At 39.5% G+C, this 23229-nt stretch overlaps 1 protein-coding gene across 2 annotated transcripts in view; it reads left to right on the plus strand.

Moving 5' to 3' along the window:
* LOC126354335 (protein disulfide-isomerase TMX3) overlaps positions 1-23229 on the plus strand; it is a 168098-nt gene that overhangs the window by 131748 nt on the left and 13121 nt on the right. For both annotated transcript variants that reach the window (XM_050003900.1, XM_050003901.1), the window contains exons 9-10: positions 11411-11603; positions 21250-21442. In XM_050003900.1, coding sequence (XP_049859857.1) covers positions 11411-11603; positions 21250-21442 — 386 coding nt within the window. The remainder of the gene's footprint in view (positions 1-11410; positions 11604-21249; positions 21443-23229) is intronic.

Genomic DNA, 23229 nt, shown 5'->3' on the forward strand with positions numbered 1-23229 from the left:
CATACTCTTATTCATATGTACTGGCATGGGCTTGACTAATGTCTGAAGTAGTGCTGGATGGAGTTGAGACCATGAATCCTGCAGGACTGTCCATAAATCCATAAGAGTACAAAGCGGAGGGAGATTTCTTCTGAACAGCACATTCCAAGGCATATGCTCAGTAACGTTCATGTCTGTGGAGTTTGGTGGCCAGTGGAAGTGTTTAAACTCAGAAGAGTGTTCCTGGAGCCACTCTGTAGCAATTCTGGATATGTCATGTTGCATTGGCTAGCTGGAATTGCCCAAGTCCGTCGGAATGCACAATGGACATGAATGCTTATGTACATGTCACCTGTTAGTCATATCTAGATGTATCAGGGGTCCCATATCACTCCAACTGCAGACACTCCACACCATTACAGAGCCTCCACCAGCTCAACAGTCCCCTGCTGACACGCAAGGTCCATGGACTCGTGATGATATCTCCATACCTGTACATGTTCATCTGCTCAATACAATTTGAAATGAGACTCGTCCGACAAGGCAACATGCTTCCAGTCATCAGCAGAACAGTGTTGGTGTTGACAGGCCCAGGCGAGATGTAAAGCTTTGTGTTGTGCAGTCATCAGGGTACACGAGTGGACCTTTGGCTCCAGAAGCCTATATCGATGATGTTTTGTTGAATGGTTTACACACTGACATTTGTTGATGTCTCAGCATTGAATTACCAAAGGTTTGCACTTCTGTCAGACTGAGCAATTCTCTTCAGTCATCATTGGTTCCATTCGTGCAGCAATGTCTGAGATTTGATGTTTTACCAGATTCCTGATAGTCATGGCACACTCATGAAATGGTCGTAAGGGAAAAATCCCCATTTCATCACTACCTCGGAGATGCTATGTCCCATCACTTGTGCCCAAACTATAACACCATGTTTAGACTCGCTTAAATCTTGACAACCTGCCATTGTAGCAGCAGTAACCAATCTAACAACACGTGTTGTCTTATATAGACGTTGCTGACTGTAGTGCGATATTTTGTCTGTTCACATATCTCTGTATTTGAATCTTCATGTCTATACCAGTTTCTTTGGCACTTCAGTGTACATACAGGCATACATATGTAGCTACGTATGTATGTATGTGCATGCATGCATTTGTTGGAAACTTATTGATATAAGTTAATGGATCTTAAAGATAAAAAGGTGTCTCATGGTACACAGTACAAGCTAAACTGTACAAAGATGCAAGCATCTAAAATACAAGGAAGTTCATAATTGGAACACTTGCTGTGCCAAAAACCACTGGTGTAGGCAGAGCTCTTGTGTGCAGTGGTTCAGAGTAGATGTTATGTTCACGCAGGATACAGTAGTTGTACAGAAGTATTATTATACAGCAAATTCATTTGTATGTCGAAACATGGCAGATCATTGCCTAACTAGAGGATGGCCAAAGTTGGTTCAGAATGGGAAGTAGAATGCTGTTGTCTATAACATCATTTCATACTTGAGGAGAAAAGTGTCTCAAAGGGAGCAGTGCCAAGACTGACCACATACTAGAAACAAGTGTCATGATTGTTGCATTGGAGTAAGTGCCGTAAGGGATGCAACCTTTGCGTCAGACTGGTGGCTGTCTCTGGGTCAGACATCTCTCATCAGCTTGGAAAAATTGCTGTTTATGCTTGGTTACTTGCTAGGTGCATACCCTTCAGACGAAGAGGTACGGTGGATGTGGTCAGTGTGATGTCTGGCCTACTGTGAAGGACTCAGGAACATTAGGGAAGTTTCCTGTTCACAAATGAGACACAGATGCTTTTAATAATTTCCACAATGAAACTACATCTCGAAATCTGGCAGAAAACCCAAATAGATTCTGGTCATACATAAAGCACACCAGTGGCAAGACACAATCAATATGTTCACTGTGCAACAAAAACAGTGAAGTCATTGATGTCAGTGCCGCTAAAGCAGAGCTATAAAACACATTTTTCCAAAATTTCTTCACCCAAGAAGACAAAGTAAATATTTTTGAATTCAAATCATCAACAACAGCCAAGATGGATGTGTGTGTGTGTGTGTGTGTGTGTGTGTGTGTGTGTGTGTGTGTGTGCGCGTGCGCGTGCGCGCGAGTGTATACCTGTCCTTTTTTCTCCCTAAGGTAAGTCTTTCCGCTCCCGGGATTGGAATGACTCCTTACCCTCTTCCTTAAAACCCACATCCTTTTGCCTTTCCTTCTTCTTCCCTCTTTCCTGACGAAGCAACCGTTGGTTGCGAAAGCTTGAAATTTTGAGTGTGTGTTTTTTTTATTGTGTCTATCTACCAGCACTTTCCCGTTTGGTAAGCCATGGAATCTTTGTTTTTAACATATTTTTCCCATGTGGAATGTTTTTTAAAGAAAAAGACTTACCAAGCGGGAAAGCGCCGGCAGACAGGCACATGAACAAAACACACAAACACACACACAGAATTGCTAGCTTTCGCAACTGATGGTTGCTTCTTCAGGAAAGAGAGGGAAAGACGAAAGGATGTGGGTTTTAAGGGAGAGGGTAAGGAGTCATTCCAATCCCGGGAGCGGAAAGACTTCCCTTGGGGGAAAAAAAGGACAGATGTACACTCGCACGCACACACACACACACACACACACATATCCATCCGCACACAGGTGTCTGTGTATGTGCGGATGGATATGTGTGTGTGTGTGTGCGAGTGTACATCTGTCCTTTTTTTCCCCCAAGGGAAGTCTTTCCGCTCCCGGGATTGGAATGACTCCTTACCCTCTCCCTTAAAACCCACATCCTTTCGTCTTTCCCTCTCTTTCCTGAAGAAGCAACCATCGGTTGCGAAAGCTAGCAATTCTGTGTGTGTGTGTTTGTGTGTTTTGTTCATGTGCCTGTCTGCCGGCGCTTTCCCGCTTGGTAAGTCTTGGAATCTTTGTTTTTAATATATATATATATATATATATATATATATATATATATATATATATATATATATATATAGAGGGAAACATTCCACGTGGGAAAAATATATCTAAAAACAAAGATGATTTGACTTACCAAACAAAAGCACTGGCAGGTCGATAGACACACAAATAAACACAAACATACACACAAAATTCAAGCTTTCGCAACTAATGGTTGCTTCGTAAGGAATGAGGGAAGGAGAGGGAAAGACGAAAGAATGTGGGTTTTAAGGGAGAGGGTAAGGAGTCGTTCCAAACCCGGGAGCGGAAAGGCTAATCTTAGGGGGAGAAAAGGACAGGTACACACTTGTGCACACACATACATATCCATCTGCACATACACAGACACAAGCCGACATTTGCCTGCTTCAACAGACACCCCAAGTTGTACAAATGTACAGCTGTATATACCAGTGAAAGGCATCACATTTTTAACAGCTACAGAAGCAATAATGAACCGAATAGGGTATAGAAAGTGCAACAGAGAAATGCACAGGAAAGAGCACATTCAGTAACATGTCACGAGCACCTAATTGTTCAGTATGGTTTAATCAAAGCAACGTACAATGTAATAATAATTATAATAGGAGTAAAGGATGGTGCACTTGCAGGATTGAGCTACAGTAATGTAGGAATTCATCACAGAATTTCCACTAAGTCTGGATGCAACAGTGACAGGATACGTTGAGAATGTAATGCACTGGAATGCTCATTCTATTAAATGTAACAAACACAGCCTCCTACTTATTTTATGCTCCAACCACATTTAATTATGTGTGATACCTGAAACATGTGTGGTTGCTGCCAAATGAATCCTTTCTGTGTCCTGGCTTTCGCCATTCAAGCCGACAGAGACACATTTGGTGTATGTGCGGATGGATATGTGTGTGTGTGTGCAAGTGTATATCTGTCCTTTTTTTCCCCTAAGGGAAGTCTTTCCGCTCCCGGGATTGGAATGACTCCTTACCCTCTCCCTTAAAACCCACATCCTTTCGTCTTTCCCTCTCCTTCCTGAAGAAGCAACCATCGGTTGCAAAAGCTAGTAATTCTGTGTGTGTGTTTGTGTGTTTTGTTCATGTGCCTGTCTGCCAGCGCTTTCCCGCTTGGTAAGTCTTGGAATCTTTGTTTTTAATATATTTTTCCCATGTGGAAGTTTCTTTCTATTTTATATATATATATATATATATATATATATATATATATATATATATATATATACTCCTGGAAATTGAAATAAGAACACTGTGAATTCATTGTTCCAGGAAGGGGAAACTTTATTGACACATTCCTGGGGTCATATACATCACATAATCACACTGACAGAACCACAGGCACATAGACACAGGCAACAGAGCATGCACAATGTCGGCACTAGTACAGTGTATATCCACCTTTCGCAGCAATGCAGGCTGCTATTCTCCCATGGAGACGATCGTAGAGATGCTGGATGTAGTCCTGTGGAACGGCTTGCCATGCCATTTCCACCTGGCGCCTCAGTTGGACCAGCATTCGTGCTGGACGTGCAGACCGCGTGAGACGACGCTTCATCCAGTCCCAAACATGCTCAATGGGGGACAGATCCGGAGATCTTGCTGGCCAGGGTAGTTGACTTACACCTTCTAGAGCACGTTGGGTGGCACGGGATACATGCGGACGTGCATTGTCCTGTTGGGACAGCAAGTTCCCTTGCCGGTCTAGGAATGGTAGAACGATGGGTTCGATGACGGTTTGGATGTACCGTGCACTATTCAGTGTCCCCTCGACGATCACCAGAGGTGTACGGCCAGTGTAGGAGATCGCTCCCCACACCATGATGCCGGGTGTTGGCCCTGTGTGCCTCGGTCGTATGCAGTCCTGATTGTGGCGCTCACCTGCACAGCGCCAAACACGCATACGACCATCATTGGCACCAAGGCAGAAGCGACTCTCATCGCTGAAGATGACACGTCTCCATTCGTCCCTCCATTCACGCCTGTCGCGACACCACTGGAGGCGGGCTGCACGATGTTGGGGCGTGAGCGGAAGACGGCCTAACAGTGTGCGGGACCGTTGTCCAGCTTCATGGAGACGGTTGCGAATGGTCCTCGCCGATACCTCAGGAGCAACAGTGTCCCTAATTTGCTGGGAAGTGGCGGTGCGGTCCCCTACGGCACTGCGTAGGATCCTACGGTCTTAGCATGCATCTGTACGTCGCTGTGGTCCGGTCCCAGGTCGACGGGCACGTGCACCTTCCGCCGACCACTGGCGACAACATCGATGTACTGTGGAGACCTCACGCCCCACGTGTTGAGCAATTCGGCGGTACGTCCACCCGGCCTCCCGCATGCCCACTATACGCCCTCGCTCAAAGTCCGTCAACTGCACATACGGTTCACGTCCACGCTGTCGCGGCATGCTACCAGTGTTAAAGACTGCGATGGAGCTCCGTATGCCACGGCAAACTGGCAGACACTGACGGCGGCGGTGCACAAATGCTGCGCAGCTAGCGCCATTCGATGGCTAACACCGCGGTTCCTGATGTGTCTGCTGTGCCGTGCGTGTGATCATTGCTTGTACAGCCCTCTCGCAGTGTCCGGAGCATGTATGGTGGGTCTGACACACCGGTGTCAATGTGTTCTTTTTTCCATTTCCAGGAGTGTATATATATTGTAAACAGCAGTGGTCCTATCACACTTCCTTGTGATAGTCCAGGTATTACCTTTACATCTGTCAATCTAGTTCCATTAATAGTGACCTGTTGAGTTCTATCTGCAAGGAAGTTGTGAATCCAATCACAAGTGTGCTCCGATACTCCATAGGCTCATACTTTTTTCGTTAAACGGCAATGCGCGACGGTGTCAAATGCCTTACTGAAATCAAGGAACATGGCATCAACCTGAGTGCCGTTATCCACTGCTCTGTGGATCTCATGGAGGAACAGAGTGAACTGAGTTTTGCAGGATCTCTGTTTGCCAAATCCATGTTGTTTTTTTTGTAGAGGAGATGTTCATTTTCCAAAAATGTCATAATCCTTGAACATAAAACATGTTCCATAATCCTATAACAGATTGACATCAATGATACAGGTCTGAAATTGTGTGGATCTGCCTAACGGTCTTTCTTAAAAACGAGAATGACCTGCAATTTTTTCCAGTTGTTAGGTACCTTTTGTTGCTCAAGCGATCTATGATAAATTACTGCTATAAGGGAAGCAACTTCTTTTGCATAATCTTTATAGAATCTTATGGGTATCTACATCTACGTGATTACTCTGTGATTCACAATAAAGTGCCTGGCAGAGGGTTCAATGAACCACCTTCAAGCTGTCTCTCTGCCGTTCCACTCTTGATCGGCACGCGGGAAAAACGAGCACTTAAATTTTTCTGTGCAAGCCCTGATTTCTCTTATCTTGATGATAATTAATCCCTCTGTATGTGGGTGCCAACAGAATGTTTTTGCAATTGGAGTAGAAAACTGGTGATTGAAATTTCATGAGAAGATCCCGTCGCAGCAAAAAACAACTTTGTTTTATTGTTTGCCACTCCAATTCATTTATCATGTCAGTGGGACTATCTCCCCTTTTTCACAATAGTACAAAACGAGCCACCCTTCTTTGAACTTTTTCGATGCCATCTGTCAGTCCCACGTGATGCGGATCCCACACTGCACAGCAATACTCCAGAACAGGGCGGACAGGCATGGTGTAAGCAGTCTCTTTAGTAGACTTGGTGCTACTCAGATTGACTCCTATGACATTAATACAAATCAGAAACAATAGAAGCCTATAACACTTCCTTGGGGAATGTTAGATATTACTTCTGTTTTACTTGGTGACTTTCTGTCTATTACTATGAACTGTGACCTTTCCAACAGGAAATCGTGAATCCAGTCACACAACTGAGGCGATATTCCATAGGCATGCAGTTCTGTTAGAAGACACTTGTGAGGAATGGTGTCAACCCTTCTGGAAATCTAAAAATATGGAATCAGTTTGACATCCCCTGCCGATAGCATTCATTACTTCATGAGTATAAGAGCTATTGTGTTTCACAAGAACGATATTTTCTGAATCCGTGCGGATTGTGTGTCAATAAATCATGTTCGAACACAGTAATTGTTCCAAAACCCTACTGCATTAAACATTAGTAATATGGGCCTGTAATTCAGCAGATTACTCCTATTTCCCTTTTTGGGTATTGGAGTGACTTGAGCAATTTTCCAGTCTTTAGGTATGGAGCTTTCTGTGAGCGAGTGGTTGTAAATAATTGCTAAATTTGGAGCTATTTTGTCAGCATACTCTGAAAGGAAACTGACTGGTATACAATCTAGACCAGACCTTGCCTTTATTAAGTGGTTTAAGCTGCTTTCCTTCTATATTTCTCATCTTGGCTGTTGTTGATGATTTGAATTCAAAAATATTTACTTTGTCTTCTTGGGTGAAGAAATTTTGGAAAACTGTTTTATAGCTCTGCTTTAGTGGCACTGACATCAATGACTTCACTGTTTTTGTTGCGCAGTGAACGTATTGATTGTGTCTTGCCACTGGTGTGCTTTATGTATGACCAGAATCTATTTGGGTTTTCTGCCAGATTTCGAGATGTAGTTTCATTGTGGAAATTATTAAAAGCATCTAACATTGAAGTACGCATTATATTTCAAACTTCTGCAAAACTTTGATAATCTTGGGGATTTTGCATTCTTTTAAATTTGGCATGTTTTTTTTTTTTTTTTTTTTTTCCCATTGTCTGTAACAGCAATCTGACCCTTTTTGTGTACTATGGGGGATCAGTGCCATCACTTACTAATTTATGTGGTATATATCTCTCTGTCACTGTCGATACTACCTCTTTGAAATTATTCCACATCATTTTTACACTTGCGTGATCAGATCGGAAAGACTAGAGACTCTCTCTTAAGAAGACATTAAGAGCATTTTTATCAGCTTTTTTAAATAGATATACTTCACATTTCTTTTTGATGGTTGTAGGTGTTACGGTATTCAGCCTACCAGCAACTGCCTTGTGGTCACTAATCTCTGTATTCATCATGATACTCCCTGTTTGTCCAGGATTATTTGTTGCTATGAGGGCAAGTATGCTTTCACAACCATTTACACTTAGAGTGGGCTGATGAACGAATTGTTCAAAACAACTTTCTGAGTAAGCATTCAGTGCGCAATTTCAGATGATGTTTTATGCCGCCGGCTTTAAACATATAATTTTTCCAGCATATTTAGTGTAGATTGAAGTCACCAGTTTGAGTGAGGTACCTATTTGAAGTGAGACTAAAGTTTTCTTTGAACTCTTCAGCAACTACATCTTCTGAGTCGGGGGTCGGTAAAAAGATCCAAGTAATAGTTTAGTCTGATTGTCAAGTATAACCTCTACCCACACTATTTCACAGGAACTATCTACTTCAATTTCACTACAAGGTGAACCACTTCTAACAGCAATAAATACTCAATCGCCAGTTTATTTAATCTATCCTTTTTGAACACTGTTAGATCATTTGAGAAAATTTCGGCTGAACTTATTTCCGGCTTTAGCCAGCTTTCTGTGCCTATAACTATTTGAGCTTCAGTGCATCTGGTCCTGATGCCTTTCCACTACTAAGCGATTGTAGCTTAATTTAAATTCTATGATGAGTTATCTCAATATGTGCCATTTCAACATTCCTAAGACAATTAAAAGGAGGTTAGTGTTACCGTCTTTTGCAGTGAAACAACTTCAGAAGACCGAATTCAGTTTTTCAGCCTTCTCTGTTATCTTCTGTTTCAGTGCCAGTGTGGTCACTGAGAGAATGAATAGCTGATAATTGACCCACTTACTGATTTTATGTACAACCAAAATCTCTTAGGATTTTGACTCAGGTCAGTTGACAACGTCTTGCTTTCAAAATCATTGAACGCTTCTTTCATTGCCCTCCTTATGCTCATTTTTGCTTCGTTCAGCTTTTGTTTGTCAGCTAGGTTATTACTTCTTCTGAATCTGATATGAAATGCTCTTTGTTTATGTAGTCCTATTCTAACATGACTATTAAACCATGGTAGATCTTTCCCATCCCTTAAAACCTTACTTGGAACGCACTTGTCTAGGGCATATTAAACAGTGCCTTTGTATTTTTTACAATTGTTCTCCCCATCTTCTGCCTCATCACCGAATATTTGATGCTGACTGCTGAGGTATTCTGAAATTTCTATCCTGTCACCCTTGCTGAGAAATTATGTTTTCCTACCTTTCTTAACATTCCTTGTAGGATTTGTCATCATAGATGCTGTCACAGCCTTATGATCACTGATACCTTCCTCTATGTTAACTGATTTGATAAGTTCAGGTCTGTTTGTTGCCAGGTGGTCTAAGATGTTGCCCTCATGAGTTGGTTCTCCAACTATCTGCTCAAGGTAATTTTCGGACAAGACATCCACAGCAATGCCACACGAATCCCTGTCTCTGGCACCAGTTTTGATGGCATAACACTCCCAGTCTATACCTGACAAGTTGATGTCACACCCTATTACTATGGCATGATCCGGAAAATTACTAATGTTGTTCTGCAATTTCTGTCTGAAGCACTCTAGAACTACAGATCTTGACCTAGGTGGTCTGTGAAAGCATCCGATCACCATTTTTGACCATTCTTTGATACTCAGTTCCACCCAGATCAATTCACATTTGGAATCTGTGGTAACCTCTGTAGATTTTATAAAATTTTTTACTGCAATGGACACACCGCCACCATTGGCAACTAATTTATCCTATGATAAACTTTCCAATCTGAACTGAGGATTTCGTTGTCATTGACAGCTGGTTTCAACCAGCTTTCTGTTCCCAATACTATCTGTGCATTATAAGCTGCAGTAAGCAATACCAATTCTGGGACTTTAGCATGGATGCTCCTGCAGTTTACTAAAAAACTAACCGAAGAAGCTGCAACAGTATCTGTTCCACAAAACAAACGCTTTGTTCCAAAAACAAAAAAACATTACCAGTTTGATGGACGAGGAATCCAATAATGCGTTGCTGGAAAAAAGGGAAGCATCAAAACTGTACAGAAGGCATGCTTCAGAAGAAAATTACATAAATTGCAATCGACTGTATAGACTGTATTGTACTTCGGTATGTCCTTAATGGATTATGCTCATCATTGTTTTGGGTCAGCTCTGGACGTGTCTAAGACAATTAGACAAATGCCAGCACAAAGCGTTTAGATTGTGCCTGTCAACACTGACTACCACTCTTATAGTTGAAGCAAATGAGCATCCACTACATCTTTGTTTTGACTACCTAAATGTGAAAGTTTTATTCGCACTGTTACTGTTCACGTAAGATCAGATATTATGACATCTGTACCTTAGTGGAGTCATGTTGTATGTCCGGACACTGGATCACTAAGTGTCTTCATCGTCTTGTTGCTCCTCACATGGACACCCATTTCTCAAATGAAGCATTTGCTTACAAGAATTATTCTGCTTTGAGGCAGACAGCTGTGTCTGTGTATTGGAAGCACAAGTTGTAATTGACCTGTCCTTTTTTTCTGTAGCTTTTCAAATAATTGCATTTTGGCGATACATGTTTTGACCATCTACTGATGCTTTGAAGAATAAAGAGGAATGTCGTTGTGCTTACTGGGATTGCAGCTGTCATATTGGAATGAAATTCAAGGAACTCATGATAATGAAGGCTAATCTTTTGGCATTCTTCAAGCCTTTCAATATGCTGAGAAGCACTTTGGTTCTGAGTTTGTTGTCAGCACTGGACTATTAAGAGATGTGCACGGTGGAACATACAACCATCCAATACCATTTGACATCATGACTCTGATGTTACAGATAAGAAATAGGGATAAGAAATTTACCATGTGCTGTGTAACAGCACACTGTGACGTACTTGGCAGTGAAACAGCAGACAAGCTAGCCAAAGTAGTTGTCTATGACTGAATGAAGGGGGGCTGTGGAATTACCAGCTACATATCCTTTAAATTGTAACAATTGGAGAGAACTGGTACACAGACCACCAAATACAAAGGCAAAGATTACACCAAAATGAATCCAGTGCCGAGTCGTAACTTCTAACAGAAGAAAAGCCGATGGTCCCCATTGCATCCCTGTTATGTGACTGTGATGAAGGACAGGACATCAGTCTCACATTTATTGGCAGCACAAACAGATAAAATACTGCAAGGCATCTCCTTCAACTTCTGGCTGCTTTTGCTGACATGTCACCATAGTGCTTTGCTTGAAAGACTTGAGAATACATTGTCTTTTATATGCCTCGAAAGAACAGGTCTATTTTTAATATATTTCTAATGTAATTTTATTTTTGATTATGTGTTATGTATTCAAACCATGTTTTCAACCTTACATGCGTATTGATGGCTGTATGAGTCCTGCTCAGATGCCAAAATAATAAAATATTCTCCTCCTCCTTCTCACTTCCCGCCTGTTTTTTATCATTAATTTTCATTAAATTAGCTTTGCTGTAAATTGATTTCAGATATTTTCAGTTCGGCTGGATTGGTAGTCCTGAACTGGCCAATTCAATTGCAATGTCAGTACTACCTCTCCCACATTTGTTGGTTATTAATTCTACTACAAACCATCACCACATTCCTGAAGAAGAGCCACGCCAGATGACTATTGCATCCGTTACTGCTTTTTTAGAACGGATACATAACCAGTCAGCTCCAGTACGTATATAAGTTATCAGTAGAGCTTTCTTCTTTTGTTAAAGTTAATGATTACCATATTTATTTATTTTGTTCTAAGCACACACACACATTTTCTATACATTGAATACATTATTTCTTTTTTACCTTAAATTTGTAAAAGAGCGCATTCTCCTGTGTGATTGTTTGGTTTGTAAATTAGAACATATAGTTGTAACTTTCAGGGGATGATACCTGGTGGAAATGACGTGTACAGGATAGGAGACAAGTAAGACAACAAAGAGTTTGTTAAATACAAATGAGATTATTTTTGAAGGTTAGAGCTGAAATTAGTATTTTGCGTATGCTAGTGCATATGACATATATGTTGGGAAATGGTTGTAGCAGAATGATAATAGTGGCTACCTACAACTGGAAAAGATAATTCTTTGCAGAAAGAGGACTTCTTTTGCGTACCTGAAACATGATACTACTACATCTACACTGAAGGAATAAAACTCACAACACCAAAAGATAATTACTGTAGAGATATGAAATTTTGGGAATACATTTGTCTGGGTAACAAATCTAACTGATAAACATTGAAAGATCACAGGTTAAGTCATTGCAAATTTGAAATTCTGGTACGTTAATAACCAGTGTAACTGGCAGAATGTTGAACACAAGCATGCCAATGTGCTTGCATTGCTTTGCACAGGTGTCAGACGTCAGTTTGTGGGATGGAGTTCCATGCTTTTTGCACTAGGTCAGTCAATATAGGGAAGTTTGTTTAATGCTGTTTGTGGACGAGGCTGGGGCTGTCGTCCAATGATGTCCCATATGTGCTCAGTTGAAGGCAGATCTGGTGATTGAGCAGGTCAAGGCAACATGTCAACACTCTGGGTTACAATGGACGTATGTGGGCAAGTGTTATCCTGTTGGAAAACACTCCCTGGAATGCTGTTCATGAATGGCAGCACAAGAAGTTGAATCACCAGACTGACATACAGTTTTGCAGTCAGGATGTGTGAGGTAACCACAAGAGTGCTCCTGCTGTCATATGAAATTGAAACCAAGACCATAACTCCAGGCATAGGTTCCAGCATACAGACAGTCACAGGCCTCAACTCGACTCCTTCCAACTCCTGGAGCCTGGTCTTCTTGCGACTGTGCATTGTCATGACCATCGCTGCCAGCAATCATGTACAGTGGCTACATTCATACCAAGTCTTTCTGCAGTATCATGGAAGAAACATCCAGCTTCTCGTAGCCCTATTACATGACCTGGATCAAACTCAGTGAAGTGTTGATGATGTCTTTGTCACCTTAAACTCATTCTTGACTACTATCATCTCATCACATCCCATCTCAGAGGTAACTAACTCTCACAACCATTACAGTGTGTGTTTAAAGCAAACCTGATTTGCATCCTCACTCTTATGTGACTGGTGCAAAATCTGAAAAGCCATCATCTTTCAGATATAGAAATATGCCTACCAACTTTTGTATATGTTGCACAAATCCTTTTAGGTGTTAAGATTTTTTCTTCTTCTTTGTCCATCAGTGTATATACATACTTCACAAGCCACTGTACGGTGTGTGGCAGATGGTACCTTGTACCACTACTTGCTGTTTCCTTTCTTGTTCCATTTGCAAACAGAATGTAGGAAAAACAAATGTCTATATGCCTCCACACAGGCTCTAATTTTTCTTACCTTATCTTCATGATCCTTATGTGAAATGTTTAATGTTGGCTTTAGCCAGCTTCAAATTCCAATTCTCTAAATTTTCTCAGTTGTTGCCTCATGAAAAGAACATTGTCTTCCCTCCAGGGATTCACACTTTACTATTAATGCATTACCAGAAGTCATGCAGTATAATTTATAAAAGCATGCTTACATGTTAGTAGGATACTTTTCATTCATGGTTTGTATTGCATTTAAGAGACCATACCAACTCCGTTACTGGCATTTGAAAGCATTTGTTCTCTCCTTAAGATATTTTTATATCTACAGGGATGTTGGATGGTTGTGTATTAAAGTCAGATTCGCTAGGTGATAGAATGGATAAATATTCTTCCTAGTCTTGTATTTGTAAATCTCTCTTAGTCACAAACTTGGATGAATTGTTTACAAAGTTCAGGAGTAAAAAAATATACTCTGTAACTACAATTAATATTCCTAATACTTTAAACATGCCTACAAGATTTACGTGTCTGATCTCCATGCATAATTATATTTTTTCCACAACAAATACTGTTAGGTTAAATGAGTTGTCCCCAAAATTATCATCATATATTATATAAATGACATTAAACAAAATATTTTAACTTATTAATTTCACTGTCTGTTAAGTTAAATTATTCTTATAATGTCCTTTTTCTCATCAATGTTCAAACACAAGATTTTAGAATTTTTGGCTCTTTTTTTTTTCAGTTAATTGCAGATGCGATATTTTTATCAGTATAAAATCAGATGAGAGTCTTTTAAAAAAATCTGTATTAGTCTATTTGTGCTAACTATATAAAACATTTTTAAAAATGTAACTTACTGTTGTCTCTATCAATGCATCCTTACTTGCATTGACAGCAATGCTTGGACCACACTTGAAAACTACTAATTTTGCTTCTCTTTCCAAATAAAATGGTAGATGATTAACATATAGTGCAAACAATAGTTACACCATTATAGAACCCTGCTGTATGTCTGTTATAATTTCCCCTCATGTAGATGGTGTGACATCTTTGTGTGAATTACATAAAAAGCTGCAGTAACTTTTCATATCTTGTTTATTTCTTGAGAACTAAAATGGCAATATGCTAAGCATGTATTTCATAAAAATGTTATTTCTCTAATAGAGTATTATGCTTCACAAAATCAGACGTATTCATTTAGTCGTCGTAGCTCACAGTCGGTGATACTTCATAATTTAAGACTCTTAAGATGTGGCCATTGAATGTATAAATAGTGGTGTTGATTGAAACACAAAATGTTATTGTCTGATAATGAGTATCTTATATGTGGATATTAATCACTGAGTATACCGAGAGGTCAAGATGTCTTCATGAATCAGATATTCTCTAATTGCTGAAAACTAGTTTTGAGATATTTCAGTTAATAGGCTTACAGTGTTGAGTGACCAGTGGTGTATAGAGCCTCATTAAATAATTGTCTGACCCTGGATTTTCAATTGTTTTATGTCTGATATAAATCTGTAAAATTTGAAGACTATGAAAGCAACATAAATGTACCATGGGAGAAAAAAGAAAATTACAAAAATCAGTCAGTAAAAAGTGGAAATTCTTCTTGAAATCATGGTGTTTAGAACAGATTATTACTACATTTTAGTCTCTTTATAGAGCTATGTTTGATCCATTTCTGTAATCAGTAAATGGTTTGAGAGTGAGTTCCTAACTGACTTAAAGTGAAGTGACACCTATTTACAGAAACTGTGAAAAGTAAAGCATGGATAATTAAACATATATTTCACTTTCCCAGTATTGTTAGCAACTTTCGACAAAGTCATCTAGAAATATTGACTCCCACCAGAACTTGTTAAGGTACACTCTGTCTTGCTTTTGAAAAGGAACAATGATTTCACAAATAAAAGTTGGGTTGGGGGTTGTTTGGGGAAGGAGACCAGACAGCGAGGTCATCAGTCTCATCGGATTAGGGAAGGATGGGGAAGGAAGTGGCCGTGCCCTTTCAGAGGAACCATCCCGGCATTTGCCTGGAGTGATTTAGGGAAATCAGGGAAAACCTAAATCAGGATGGCTGGACGCGGGATTGAACTGCACAAATAAAAGTCTTGGCAAAGAACTACAGAGGGCTGAGCACATGCACCTCTGCATGAAATCACGATAGCTGTTGGGAACCAGTGAAGTGTGTACAATGTTAGTAAAATATTAAGAGTTTACTCACTTAATCATAATATTTAAAAGTTGTCATTCTTTCACGCCACTGTTGCTCATTCAGCTGCATGTTGGATTCTTGCTGACGATGATGTCAGCATCTTGCTGCTGCGGTAGGTTGCTGTCTGGAAGGTGCGGCTGTTGCCCAGCACAAAGTGATTCTTGCACTGTCTGCTGGAGTGTCATCAGTCCTACTCCTGATTCTTCGATGACCCTGGGTGACCCACAAGTGATGTACCTGGTGTCAGTTGTCCTGTGGTCAGTTGATCTTGTCCCTATGCTTGGTAAGTTTCAACACTTACCAGCAGCTGAGTGTTGAACAGCAACGTGGACCCCAAGAAGCCCTGTTGCTGACTTACGCATTGAAGTTCCATGCTGGCAGCACTCTGTGATGTGATCATGTTAGAAGACAGACAGTTTCTCCATCAGTAGATGGTAGGTGGCGCAAGCAGGTTTTTTTATATTTTATTATTATTCTTTTTTTTTATTGTTCCGTGGTACCAAATTAACGAGACGTCTCCATAGTCATGGAACGAGTCAGTACATGAAATTATAACACAATAGTAGAAACAGATAAAATGAAATACAAGAAACATATTCAGGCAACAAGTCGTAAGTTTAAATAAAGAAAATCAACACTGTAACACTGGAATTTGCTTAATTTTTCAGCTCTTCCAGGAGCTCCTCGACAGAATAGGAGGAGTGAGCCATGAGGAATCTCTTCAGTTTAGACTTAAAAGTGTTTGGGGTACTGCTAAGATTTTTGAGTTCTTGTGGTAGCTTATTGAAAATGGATGCAGCAGAATACTGCATTCCTTTCTGCGCAAAAGTCAAGGAAGTGCATTCCACATGCAGATTTGATTTCTGCCTAGTATTAACTGAGTGAAAGCTGCTAACTCTTGGGAATAAGCTAATATTGCTAACAACAAACGATATTAAAGAAAATATATACTGTGAGAGCCATGTCAGAATTCCCAGACTATTGAATAGGGGTCAACAAGAGGTTCTCGAACTTACACCACATATAGCTCGAACAACCCATTTTTGAGCCAAAAATACCCTTTTTGAATCAGAAGAATTACCCCAAAAAATAATACCATATGACATAAGTGTATGAAAATACACAAAGTAGACTACTTTTCGTGTTGAACGTTCACGTATTTCAGATACTTTTCTAATGGTAAATAAAGCAGCATTTAGTTTCTGAACAAGACCCTGAACATGGGCTTTTCACAACAGCTTACTATCTATTCAAACGCCTAGGAACTTGAACTGTTCCGTCTCGCTTATAATATGCCCATTCTGTTTGATCAAAATATCAGTTCTTGTTGAATTGTGAGTTAGAAACTGTAAAAACAGAGTCTTACTGTGATTGGGCATCAAATTATTTTCCACAAGACACGAACTTATTTCAAGAACTACATTATTTGATACTGTTTCAATTTTACACACAAGATCCTTTATTACCAAGCTGGTGTCATCAGCAAACGGAAATATTTTTGAATCACCTGTAATATTAGAAGACATATCATTTATAAAAATAAGAAACGGCAGTGGCCCCAGCACCGACCCTTGGGGAACGCCCCACTTAACAGTGCCCCATTGGGACTGAACTACCACTCTCAGTATTGCGTAGAATTACCTTCTGCTTTCTGTTCTTCAAGTAGGAGGTGAACCAATTGTAAGCTACTCCCCTTACTCCATAATGGTCCAACTTCTGCAGTAATATTTTGAGGTCAACACAGTCATTGCCTTCGGTAAAGCAAAGAAAACGCCTAGCATTTGCAACCTTTTATTTAATCCATCCAAAACCTCACAGAGAAAAGAGAATATAGCATTCTCATTTGTTAAACCATTTCTAAAACCAAACTGTACATTTGATAGCAAATTATGTGAATTTAAATGCTCCAGTAACCTTGTATATACAACCTTCACGATAACTTTAGCAAACACCGATGGCATAGAAATGGGTCTAAAATTGTTAACTTCATCCCTGTCTCCCTTTTTTATAAAGTGGCTTCACTACCGAGTACTTAAATTGGCCAGGAAACTGACCACTCCTGAAGGAAAAGTTACAGATATGGCTAAGTACTGGGCTAACATACATAGAACAATACTTCAGTATTCTGCTAGATACCCCATCATGAGAGTTCTTGGTCTTTAATGATTCAATTATAAACTTAATCTCCCTCTTGTCAGTATCATGGGGGAGCATTTCAGGTAACAGTCATGGAACACTTTTTTCTAGGAGCACTATATGATTCCCTGTTGGGACTAGGTTTCTATTTAGTTCACCTGCTATATTCAGAAAGTGATTATTAAATACTGCACATTTATGCGACTTATCAGTAACACGGACATTCCCACTGCGCACTGATTCTATATCCTCGACCTGTCTCTGCAGACCAGCCACTTCCTTTACGACTGACCATATGGTTTTAATTTTATCCTGAGACTTAGCTATTCTATCTGCATACTACATACTTTTTGCCTTCCTAATTACATTTTTAAGCACCTTGCAATACTATTTGTAATGGGCTGCTGCATTTAGATTTTGACTGTTTTTAGATTTTTGATATAATTGCCACTTTGTTCTAAAAGATATTCTTATCCCTCTAGTCAGCCACCCAGGCTGCCTGTTTGTGCTAGTACCCTGTTTTGAACATTCTAACGGAAAGCAACTTTCAAAGAGCACGAGAAAAGTCTTGAGGAAAGCATTATATTTATCGTCTACTGTATCAGCACTATAAACATCTTGCCACTCTTGTTCCTTGATAAGGTTTACAAAGGTCTCTACAGCAACTGGATCAGCTTTCCTAAAAAGTTGATAACTATATTTAATATGTGTTGCAGCACAAAAATCTTTTAGAGTTAAAATGTGTGCATCATGATCTGAAAAGCCTTGGAGCCTCTCCTTGTAAATAGCCCCCCCTCTCTCTCTTCCCCCTCTCTCTCCTCTCTCCCTCCCCCCCCCCCCTCTCTCTCTCTCTCTCTCTCTCTCCCCCCCCTCTCCCCCTGCTCTCTCTCTGTCTCTCCCCCTGCTCTCTCTCTGTCTCTCCCCCTGCTCTCTCTCTCCCCCCCCTCTCCCCCCCCCCCCCCTCTCTCTCTCTCTCTCTCTCTCTCTCTCTCTCTCTCTCTCTCTCTCTCTCTCATTATGTTGATTTGATGACAAGGTTACAAGCTTATTCTGCATACTTTCACTTACTATTGTCCTGAAGAAATATCGTCCAGATCTAAGCAACTACAGAAAATAAAGCATCGACTGGACAAAAGTGAGGCAAAAGACCACTGTGTAAAGTATCTTCTAGAGCCTCTTCAAGGATCATAGGATTCTGACATATTCTTTCCATTTACTCCTCAACAGTGTTTGTTGATAAGAAAAATAATTTTCAGTAGAACTGTAATTTAGACATTCAAGACAGAAAAATAATTTGTGTCAACTTTCGCACTTCTGTAGTCTGGAGAGACAGTTCTCAATAAATTTCCATCTGACATAAAACAAGGAATTGAAAAGCCCTGTAAATTCAAAAGAACTTTTAAAAAATCACATATGAACATTTTGCAAATTATCTGAATATTTAGTTTTAAGAATTAGAAGATTTATGTTAGTCACCTGACAAGTAGCCTAAAGATAGTTTTATGATAAATATCAATGTTGTCATGCAGGCATTAAGATAATAATAGGGTAATAGCTGTCTGATGTAACTATGGAAGCAACAGCTGTTCAAATTAGCTGCTTTCATATTAATTTTTCTTTATTAAACTTAAGTTTAATATATATTTGTGGTTTGTATTAGTTAATTCTTAATGCAGCTTTTAATAGCTATTCCATGCAGTTAATTTATACTTTCACTCTCACTTCATCTTTAAGATTCTCCTTAATGGTGGGACTTATTATAGACAAATGAATAGCCGCATGGGGTAGCTGTGCAGTCTGAGGCGCCTTGTCATGGTTCACACAGCTCCCCCCGTCGGATGTTTGATTCATCACTCGGGCATAGATGTGTGTGTTGTTAACTTAAGTTAGATTAAGTAGTGTGTCAGCCTAGGAACCATTGACCTCAGCATTTTGATCCCTCAGGAACTTACCAGAAATTAGACGAATGAATATATGCAAGTGAGTGTTACAGACAGTAGTAATTTGAAATTATTAAGAAGGTGTATGCATAAGATAGGCCATTTGGCCATATGTTGATCAGAGCATGGTTATGTAGACATATGAGCTTAAGATGGTACGAGACCCACACTAAAATATGTTCAAGGATATTCTTTGTAACTGTATAACTGTTACTCTGTGTTCATTTGTTGTTGTACAGTCATTCACTCATGACTGCATAAATAATTTATTACATGTCCTTCCATAACTTATTCAAACCATGAATTCACTTACCAGTGATGCTTTCCAAAGTCTTTGGCACTATGTACCCATAGTCTAGTTATTCTTCCACTGCATTCGAAGAAAGTTTTCATAATTTAGTCCTGTCATATCCAAATTATTGTATTTTACTTCACAAAAAGAAGTGGAAATCATTAAGTCATCTTCAGTGACAGTCATCTTTAGTGACACAGTCATCTTCAGTGACACAGTTCCTGTTGGTATAGACCTAGTCTTAAAATTTTTGTGTTGGAAATATTCTGTGCTTGGATATTAAAGCTCTGAGAGGGTGTGCTGTGTTGAATGTGATTTTCAGTGTGCTACTTCTTTATATTCCTTCTTTATGATAGGTTATTGTATCAGATTCATGATAGTCGAGGTGGTGGTGGTGGTGGTGGTGGTGGTGGTGGTGGTGGTGGTGGCAGTGGTGTAGGCAGTGGTGTGATACTAAAATCACTATAATCTCTTTTTTTTATGGTAATGTAAATGCTTCTACTGCTTTTTCAGCCAAATGCATGGCAGCTCGACTTGTTTTTTAGATACGTTACAAACATAAAATCAAGTGGGCTCAATCATAGCATGCCGCAGTTCTGTGATGGTGATAATGGAATGTTTACTGATTCTTGTTGGAGCAGTTGTACCTAAATTCAGTTTCTCTGTCATCAAGAACATTGCTGTTCTTTTATTTTTTTTCTTAATTCTAGACACTTGCCATGGAAAGTACATGTTACATACTTTAACTTCCAACCCCTTGTTGGGCATGTTGAACCATTATACAGTGTTGTGTTTACATAGATTGAAAGAAATGTTATGAAAAACGCTGCTGGTCTTTTGAATTGTAACTAAATGCAATTTCCTTACATACTTAATAACTGGGACTAGAAAAATGTCACACTCTGTTTTTTCCAGAAATGTTGAATTTGGACTATCTTGTAATTTGTGAGCATAAATGTTCTTGGTTTAGAGCTTTAAGCTATTTCAAAAGGCTTCAAAACTTGGACAGTCCCAGGATTTTGTCACTTCTTGATGTATGAATTGTATATGTGAAAAATGTGATGTTTTACAGTTCAAATGAAGGCCTACCATGTTCAGTAGGACAATGCCTTGTAAATCACTACAGTGTTTCAACCAGCCTTTTGGCTGGAGATAATTTTATCTTTTTATTGACAGCAATGATTGTAACATCACTCTCCAAGAATTATATTCTTATAATTCTATAAACTATCTATCCACACTAGCCACTTGATCAAAGGTGAGCCCTCTGCTTTCTCAGAACTTTTTTTTTAGTGAGCTGGAATTTCTTTGTACATAAATTGCTTATGTCTATTTGAAGTTGTGGAATGTCAGTAGTTCAAGTAAATGTTGTAGTGATGAATAAAAATGATTAACTTATTTGTTTGTAGGCTTATGGAGGAAATACACTGGTTGTCAGGATGTATCGTACTTACTTTGAAGCAAGGACATCTTTAGCAGAAATGTGGCAGGGAAATCCTGTTCTGACAGCTGTGCTGTTTGGTCTCCCTTTGGGATTCCTCAGTTTAATATGTTATTCGATTTGTTGTGCTGATATCATGGATGCTGATGAAGAAGAAGAAGGTATGGTACAACCTGTTATTTATAAAGTATTAATGCAAGTGTCATATCAGTTAGCTGATAGTTGAAGAGATACTAAATGAAAATAAAATAAGGTAAGACACTAGATAATGCAGGTTTCTGTAAGTATGTCCAGAGTTTCAATTGTGTTACCATTGCAAGACAAGGCAAAAGGGTCATTCATTAGCAAACAGATTGACTCAAAACTTATTCATTATTTCTTAGTGGCACAGTAGCAGAGTTCACCAAAGACAGTAAACATGGCAGACAAAGAAACGATACTTACATTTTTTGATCTTGTATCTGTTAAATGTGAATTGCTTGTGATGATTCAACATAGTTCTTATTTCATATAACATGTAAAAAGCTCTGATAGGGAGAACAATTGATGGCTGCAACAAAATTAGTGAGACTGATTGTTTGCACTTTGTGAAAAACTCACGTGGCCATTGGTATCACAACCGGAGATAATTAAGCATGTGTGAGAAATGTTCACCAGAAACCCTAATGTATGGAAGAAACAAAACAGCCACGAACTGCAGTTATCATATTTGTATGCCCGTGATAATCATAACGAACTGCCTAATTGTTAACTTTTTTATGCACTGCTAGATTTAAATCTCTCTTTAGTTGTCTCCCAAGTCAGCTTCATCTCACTCCCAGTCCAGTTCAGCAGTCAGTTATATTTCCTAACCACAAGGAATGTTAGCCAGTCATTTGCCATAACCTGGTGCATCTGGACAATGTCCAATGACATCCCACCTCCTCTTTCACCTTATTATAGTTAACGGTTTTCATATATTATCTGAGCAAGAAGAGGAGAGAGAGATTTCACGACAATGCCCTATGTTAAGTTCCAAGACTCTTCACAGTATTTCATGGGGTGGTTGTCATTGTCTTCAGACCAGAGACTGGTTTGATGCAGCTCTCCATGCTATTCTATCTTTTGCAGGCTTCTTCATCTCCCAGTACCTACTTCAACCTACATTTCTCTGAATCTGCTTAGTGTATTCACATCTTTGTCTCCCTCTATGACTTTTATCCTCCACGCTTCCCTCCAGTACGTAACTGATAATCCCTTGATGCCTCAGAACGTGTCCTACCAACTGATCCCTTCTTTTAGTCAGGTTGTTTCACAAATTCCTCTTTTTCCCTAATTCTATTCAGCAGCTCCTCATTACTTACACGATCTGCCCATCTCTAATCTTCAGCATTCTTCAGTAGCACCACATTACGAAAGCTTCTATTCTCTTCTTGTCTACACTGTTTATCATCCATGTTTCACTTCCATACATGGCTACACTCCATACAAATACTTTCAGAAAAGACTTTGCGACACTTTAATCTCTACTCAATGTTAACAAATTTCTCTTCTTCAGAAACACTTTACTTGCCAGATCCAGTCTACATTTTTAATCCTCTCTTCTTCGACCATCATCAGTTATTTTGCTCCCCAAATAGAAAAAAGTAATCTAAGACTTTAAGTGTCTCATTTCCTAATATAATTCCCCCAGTATCACCTGATTTAATTTGACTACATTCCATTGTCCTCATTTTGCTTTAGTTGACGTTCATCTTATATCCTTCTTTCAAGACACTGTCCATTCCATTCAGCTGCTCTTCCAGGTCCTACAAAGCTTTTATTTCTTCTCCATGGACTTTAATGCCTACTCCAAATTTTTCTTTTGTTTCCTTCACTGCTTGCTCAATATACAGTTTGAATAACATCGAGGATAGGCTACAACTTTGTCTCACTCCCTTTGCAATCACTGCTTCTCTTTCGTGCCCCT

The sequence above is a fragment of the Schistocerca gregaria genome, chromosome 3 (genome assembly GCF_023897955.1).
Source record: "Schistocerca gregaria isolate iqSchGreg1 chromosome 3, iqSchGreg1.2, whole genome shotgun sequence".
Taxonomy (NCBI): domain Eukaryota; kingdom Metazoa; phylum Arthropoda; class Insecta; order Orthoptera; family Acrididae; genus Schistocerca; species Schistocerca gregaria.